Source organism: Prionailurus viverrinus, chromosome A1 (assembly GCF_022837055.1).
Source record: "Prionailurus viverrinus isolate Anna chromosome A1, UM_Priviv_1.0, whole genome shotgun sequence".
In the NCBI taxonomy this organism is placed as follows: domain Eukaryota; kingdom Metazoa; phylum Chordata; class Mammalia; order Carnivora; family Felidae; genus Prionailurus; species Prionailurus viverrinus.
This window is the reverse complement of record NC_062561.1, coordinates 68,008,781-68,016,599: the sequence shown is the minus strand read 5'-3', so window position 1 is coordinate 68,016,599 and position 7,819 is coordinate 68,008,781. Positions and strand designations below refer to the sequence as shown.

Genomic DNA, 7,819 nt, shown 5'->3' with positions numbered 1-7,819 from the left:
TTATAATCAATTCTGTTTCAGTGGTCTTCAGTGTTCTCTTGCAGGTACTGGACATAAAATGCACGCTTAATACCCATCCAAAGTCTGTACCTGGCGATGTCAGCTACCACTGGGCAGCAGGCTTTCTAAAAGGCGGGTTCCGTCCCTCCCTCAGTGCCAGCCGTGCTCACGCCAGCAGAGGTGCAAGTGCGCTTGCATTCACGAGGCTCTGTAATTTCACAGGTATCTGCAAGCAAAGGGACTGACCAAAATCTAAGCCAAGGTGTCCCTAGGACCGCACAGCTCAAAATGTTAATATCCTAAGAATACTAAAACTTAACCTGCTCTCCCAAAAACTACAGTTCCCCGTCCTCGTGCAGGCACTGATGGGCTATGCGAGGCTGTGAAGAAGAATGTCTACCGCTCTGGTGAGAAAACTATGTGAGCGCTTGCACAGGCACACCTCCCTCAGACCCTCTTCCAGAGGCTCAAACATTTACATGAGCTGCTCTGTCAGAAATAGAACGAGTCTTCGCCTCTCTGCCTTCTCAGACCCATCAACCTCCAGTCTAAAATGGGTAAGAACGGATTTTTCCTATTAAAACAACTCTTTGGTCATGGACAAACTAAGAGATTTGAATTTTTTCTTTTTTTTTTTTTTTCCATTAGGATCCCGGGACAAGGTTTCTTTCTTTTTAATCTTTAAAAAAATTAAGGAAGAAGAGCAGAAAAACAGCTGGTTTAATTGAAGTGGAATTTAAATCTAAAAGGTCCGCCTGAGCTGAAGGGGTTAAACCCCTGCCATGAGTTCCAGCTTCTGTGGAAAGGGTTGCCTCCACCTCCTTGTTGGCTCTCTGCGTCCAGGGGATCTTCTCCATCATCAAATTTCTTCCTCATTTCTACAAGAAAGAAACCAGAAAATGAAGACCCAGGTATTAACTAAGGCCTGGGGAGGGGGAAGGGAGCATCACAGGATTTCTGGCTTCTCTCTTATCAAATCAGTCATGCCTGACACACAGATCCCGGCTCCCCCATTCCTGCCCAGCTCACAGGTTTGGTCTCAGGAGAAACAGCCTAGAGAAGAAATACCGGTCACAGAAAAAGGGTTGAGGTTCAGGGCTGGAAATGGGTATTCCTTGAAATTCAGGCCCCCTGAATGTTCTCTCCTCACAAGAAGCTACCCAAGGAAATTCTCTGGAAAAAAATAATTGCAAAGAAAGAGACCTCCAAAAATCACACCCCTATGAACAAAGAGCCACGTCACCGTCCTCACCCCAGTAACACAGTCTCAACAACTTTCCACGCCTCACTCTTGGTTCTGTTTGGACTTAAGGTTCCCTGCTGTGCAGCACAGGAGGCTGCCCTCACTGCTGTACCTCTCAGTCCCGAGGAGGGTCTCTGACGAGACAGAGGCCAATGCAGGCAAACGGGAGAAAGGAATCCTGCAGGTGGCAGGAGAGCAAGTGACTACACTCAGACTAGAAAAAACTATTCATCCCTAAAATAAGAACAGGGGCGGGGCGCCTGGGTGGTGCAGTCGGTTAAGCGTCAGACTTCAGCCAGGTCACGATCTCGCGGTCCGTGAGTTCGAGCCCCGCGTCGGGCTCTGGGCTGACGGCTCGGAGCCTGGAGCCTGTTTCCGATTCTGTGTCTCCCTCTCTCTCTGCCCCTCCCCCATTCATGCTCTATCTCTCTCTGTCCCAAAAATAAATAAACGGTGAAAAAAAAAAATTAAAAAAAAAAAATAAGAACAGGGGCTAAGAAAAAGGAACAGAACCAAAAGAACTCCTAAGCATCAAGAAAAGAACTGCATTTGTAGGTACTTTGTGACTATCGGCCCCAACTCCATTGGTTGGCTCCCTGCCATCCTTAGTGCTCAGCTGCAGGGTTGTCTCCCCATATGCCCACCACCCCCCCCCCCACCTCCCACCGAAGATTCCCAGCTCCCAGTCCATTGTGGCCCCCCCACCTGTCCACTGTGCCAGCTGAAGACAGACCATTTGAGAATGTTGCTGGCACTCGTTTGCTGAGTGAAAAGATAGACTATCCTGCTGTGCTCATTAACTCCATTTCCACCTCCCTTACAGGATTATAAATGCAAATAGAGGGCCAGAGAGCTTCGATTCCATAGCAGGAACAGATGTTCAAAAAAGATTTGCCAAGGAGGGCACCTGGTTGGCGTAGTCGGTTAAGTGTCCAACTTCAGCCCAGGTCATGTAGGTTCGAGCCCCATGTCAGATTCTGTGCTGACAGTGTGGGGCCTGCTTGGATTCTCTCTCTCTCTCCCTCTCTCTCTTTTCAAAATAAATACACTTTAAAAATTTTAAAAAAAAAATTGCCAAATGGGCATAAATCTTGAGTCCCTTCTATTTTTGATGAATTTGTCTAGCTCAAGTCATAGCTTCTACTCCTACTGACATGGAAAGGCACAAAAAAGCAATAGGTATTAGCTTAACATTAAATTCCCTCTGGAAATGTCTAAGCATTGTTCAGTATTACCTAATTTCTTCATTTTCTCTCTCGTTTTCCAGGCCATTTTAGCATATGATAAAAACATTCCAGCAACCAGTAAATCTAATGAACATTTGATTCAGGACAAGGTTCCTGGGCTAGGTATACACCTCCCACCCTCACTGCCCACCCCCCCTCCCCACCCAAGGCATTCTGGGTTCCTAATCGAGCTCCTAGAAGTTTGGTATAAAGAATTCATCAGTGATCCGGGAAGGTGGAAAAAACCTAAGACATCCCCCTCACTGGTGTAAAATCTGAGGCTCAAAAAGCTCTAAGAACTTTGGCAGTAGAGCGAAGAGTCAAATCAGGCCTTCTGATTCCAGGCTTGTTGGTCTTTCCACTGAGCCAGACAGAAGGGCCCTGAGTCTGACGGGGGCAGGCATGACATCTGGACTTCTGAAACTGCAAGGCGGGGGACCCAGTGGTCCCCAGCTCCTACGGGGTGGCCCTGAGCAGCCCGCCTGTCCCCCCTGTGTGACCCTGTCTCCAAGTCAGCAAAGGAACGGAGCTAGAAGTCTGCGCATCGCAGACTCAGCCATTTCAGAAGAACAGAAAATGCTAAGGACAAACAATACCTGGGTCAGAGAGGACCTCTTTAGCAGCCGCTATGTCAATGAACTTTTTCTCAGCTTTTTTCTTTTCTTCTTCATTCTGGAAGTTATCTGGGTGCCACTGCAATGCTAATTTTCGGTATGCTTTAATGATTTCTTGCTTTTTGGCGTTTCTGAGAAGTATGAAAATAAATAATCATTAGTTAAGCAGTGCCCAACACACAGCCACAAAAAACTAAAAGACAGTTATGATCCCGCCGGCAAGTTAGCAACCTGGTTCTTCTAATCGTGCCCATGGTGTCACAGGCTGAACATTAAATATCCAGACTGGATGATCATTAAAGCTGGTCAGGCTTCCTCAGATACTTGTTCCCTAAGATCAGAATCTCACTGGGGAGAAATTACTTTTGATCTTTGCAATGTTCCCTTTAAAAAAAAAAATCACACAGATGTGTTTTTAAACTTTCTGAATTTCCAGCCTACCATGATACAAATCTTGGCATTAAAAGAGATACTCTGAGTCTGAAACCCACTTTCTATTTTGCATCTGGTTAGCTTACTTAACAAAGGTTCAACTTTTGATAAAAGATTGATGGTTCCTTCTTCAGGGAAAGTGGGTCTGACATTACCCAGCTTTTGTAGATCTCAGGGCGTGTAAGTTATTTCTCAAAAGTGCCACTTTATTTTTAGGCCTAGAGTTTTCTTTCCCCCTCTCTCCCTCCTGTCCTCACAAAAGAAAGCTCACTCCTACCTCCTTACCCTTCCTAAATGATCTAGGGCAGGATCTATTCATGCTACAGTGTCATACCTTTGTTACCAACTACTAATTCCCTATCACTGCAGTACTAGTTGCTATCAAAGAAATCTGCCTGTAACAAAATAGCTTCACTATGTTAAAGATGGTTAGGTTTAATCCATGACTGAAATTACATAAAGAAACCAATGAATCCGGGGCGCCTGGGTGGCGCAGTCGGTTGGGCGTCCGACTTCAGCCAGGTCACGATCTCGCGGTCCGTGAGTTCGAGCCCCGCGTCAGGCTCTGGGCTGATGGCTCAGAGCCTGGAGCCTGTTTCCGATTCTGTGTCTCCCTCTCTCTCTGCCCCTCCCACATTCATGCTCTGTCTCTCTTTGTCCCAAAAATAAATAAACGTTGAAAAAAAAAAATTTTATAAAAAAAAAAAAAAAAAAAAAGAAACCAATGAATCAGAGAAAAAAGGAAGAGCAATGATAAGCTTTAAAACAGTTGATTTATGTAAACTTTAAATTAATAACTCACCTTTTTACTCCCAAAATTTTATAATAATCTCGTTTCTGTGACTGTTTCAGTAGCCTCTGTGCCTTCTCTAGACCTTCCCGAATCTGCTGATCATTTTCATTGTGTTCCTGAGCAGTTTCATAATCCTGAATAGCTGTCAAATTATGTTTAAGATAATGCTGTTAAAGGTAATGCAATTTGTAACCTCTACTTATCTGGTAAGATTGATACTAAAGTCACTATCCCGACCCTTTACTCTCGTGCAATTACTGCTTAAGAGCCTAAGAAGTTATAGTAATGATTTTGTTAGCAAACTTATGAAAGGCATAGCATAATTAAGGCTGAATTTAGGTAGCTTTTTACTCCCACTCAATCACTGCTATTTGTTTACTTGCCCACCCTCCCACATTACCTTCACCACATCTTTGAGGTATTTTAATGCCCATACTTTATACAAAGCAGTCTTAACCATCACTAAGATTGAAGTGATTGTTACAAAGGAAAATAAGACCATGGCAAAGAAAATCTGCACAGTCAGCAATGGGTCCACAGTTCAGAAGAATCAGAGGCTTATAAAGGGAGCCCAAGAGGAACCATCAGCAACCAGAATGTCTGTGTCACCCAGGAGTTTCAACAGGAGCTGTTACAAACCTGATGTTTTTTAAAGTATGAATCAAAGCAAAACAACACACACTGACTGTCCCAGTATGGGAAGTCTGATAACAAACCACATTATGTCTTTTATCTCATTTTCAAATACTTTAATATCTAGAACACAAGGCATCTGGATATCTAAGTCACCCAGAAAAGAGCCAACATAGCCAGCTTGAAACTGTTATCCTTAGAAGGGCCTGCTGGTAAGGCTGGTCCTGGCTGACCTCTCGAAAGACGGGCTCCAGGAGTGTTCCCACCACTCCCTGGTAAGAATGGCTCACCGTGCCTAAATGTCTGTACAAACAATGTGGTTTATGCTAAACATCTTCTTGCCTTCTGGGAGTCTGGAATTTGGGTAGGGGGTGGGCAGAAGGTGCCTACCTGACCAGCCTCAAATAAACACCCTGGGTGGTGGCTCTACCAAACTTCCCCAGTAGGCAACACTTCACACGTCTTGAGGAATTAGCTTGTCCTACAATTTCACAGAGAAAGACTCTTGGAATCCTCTACCTGGTTTCCTCTGGAATTTGCACCATATGCCTTTTCTCTTTGCTGATACTACTTTGTATCCTTTCACTAGGTTAAATCTTAGCCTGAGTACAACTGTATGCTGAGTCTCATGTGTCCTCCTACCCAATCATCAAATCTAGGAGCGGTCTTGAGAAGCTCCAATACAAGTCTTCCTTATTGTTCTCCCTGGACAGACATCTCAAATAATGGACTGCTGAATGCAAATTCTAGTTTTTATGGAAGTGCAATGCGCTGTGGGAAAAGACCTCTCTCTTGATGACATGCCTGAGCATTGGTCTTGGCAACAGCTGATCCTGGAAGGGAGTAGGAAGGCCGATCATCCTTCCTTCTGACATAGTGCTGGAAGGCCAAGAGCAGCCTAATGCCCTGTCACAACAATGCCTATGTCATTCACCTCACTTCGACTCATCCTGCAGGCATTTCATCATCTCATATCATCACAGGAACAAGGGTGAGTACAGGACAATGAGGTATTTCTAGAGACCACATTTACATAACTTTTATGACAGTATTTTGTTATAATTATTCCGTTTTATTATTCATTAATACTGTTGTATTGTTATTGTTTATTATCACTGTGCCTAATTAATAAGTGAAACTTGATCATGGATATGTATGTATAGGAAAAAACAGTATATATAGGGTTCAGTACTATCTGCAGTTTTGGGCATACACTGGGGGACTTGGAAGGTATCCCCTGCATAAGGGACAGTTACTGTCATAAGCCTGCACTCCATAGAAAATGCACCCATGCTACCTTTGGCCCGTCGGGGGTATGTTTAAATTTTTATCCTAATTCCTACCTCAGTGCATTATTGCGTATTAATATGAAACATTATTACAGTCACCCAATCCACAATGACAACATAAAATACCTTTCCAATTTAGTACACAAAACCATCATAAATAGTAGTGAGGGTTAACTTTACAATTAATACCCATAGCACTTGATGCCACAATCTAGTAAGGAAATGTACTTTGAAGGAATTTAATACAAAATGTTTCAATATATGCCATTTTGCTATTAATGCAAACTCTACATTTTAAACATGTTTTAATTCTTAAATGTTCAGACTGTCTCCTTCGAAGCAGTCTTCTATCTTTTATTAAAACTTAAGGTAGGCACATTTTTCCCCATACAGAAAAAATATAAAATTATATAGGTTGTTTCCTACATTCACATGATTACAGGTAGGTAATTTAATTAGAAACTTACTATAGGTGATGTTAAAACTTCCCATGGACATTATATTTACTCCGATTCCACACTCTAAGGAGGAATCTTCAAAAAAATAAAAGTAACACCCAATTATGTTTATCCCATACTGTCATTAAGCATCCGTGAAAAGCAGAATAAGCCAGAAATATTCAGGCCCTGAATAAACCATCTATTACATATCAGCCAACTCATTTTCTATCCTCTGAATCTAAAAAATCTTCCCAAATCCTTTTTCTGCCAGTCCCCCCAGTCGATTCCTAGGGAACAAAGCAAACTAGACCAAGCTGGCAGACAGAGGAGGGCACATCCCTTCCATCCCACTCTTCCACAGAAATGACACACACAAAAATAATAGAATCATGGCAGCACCAAAAACAGCAGCAGACCAGAAACTTTTGGAAATTTCTGAAAGAAAGGTTTATTCATTATTACCATGATCCCATTTGATTCCTACGTGTAGAGAACCCCAGTGCAAGCAGAGGCCCTCGCAGATGTGGGAGCCATTGCGTTTGGCCAAGGATCCTCAGTTCAGCATTCAGCAAGCAGGGGCAGCTTACGCAACCACCAGAACAGCTCAGGAGAGAACTGAGGGATGTCTGGGCGGGCTCTCCCTGTGAGTGTGCAGCCGCCACTGCTGCATTCGCCCCACCAGGGCCCAAGAATCAGTCTCGGAACCGAACAGAAGATGAGCACGTGGCGCAGCCCCCGATGTGGCTGTGGGAACCAGGAAGAGTGGCAGAACCAAGCCCACGGACACTCCAGATCTCTACAACAGACCTGGACTAAACAAGGACAAGAACTCCACCCAATAAGTAAAATGATTAATTTCCTGTTCATTTTGGCAACTGGGCCAGATGGCAAGCGCCACAGGGGAAGTCTCCCTGCGAACAGTCCCACCCACTTAAAGCCTGCTTTAAGCTCCCCAGTGCAGAAGCAGCATTTCAAAGACAGATGTGCACAGCTGCAAAAGACTGCCTCTTTCAGTCCTTCAGTCCACTAGCAAATCCCAAAAACTATGTCCAGAATTTACCTGCTTCTCACCATTTCCCCAATGACCAATGTGACATATGCAGTCCACCGTTAATACACCTGAACAGCTGTTTCCGGCTTCCACCCTTA

At 43.9% G+C, this 7,819-nt stretch overlaps 1 protein-coding gene across 1 annotated transcript in view; it reads right to left on the bottom strand.

Moving 5' to 3' along the window:
- Nucleotides 1-701: 701 nt before the first annotated feature.
- The window catches only part of DNAJC3 (DnaJ heat shock protein family (Hsp40) member C3), an 89,642-nt gene continuing 82,524 nt past the window's right edge, over nt 702-7,819 (bottom strand). The window contains exons 10-12 of the mRNA XM_047859385.1: nt 4,318-4,450; nt 3,066-3,214; nt 702-878 (exon numbers count right to left, since the gene is read on the bottom strand). Of these exons, the coding sequence (XP_047715341.1) occupies nt 721-878; nt 3,066-3,214; nt 4,318-4,450 (440 nt within the window). The 3' untranslated portion in view covers nt 702-720. The remainder of the gene's footprint in view (nt 879-3,065; nt 3,215-4,317; nt 4,451-7,819) is intronic.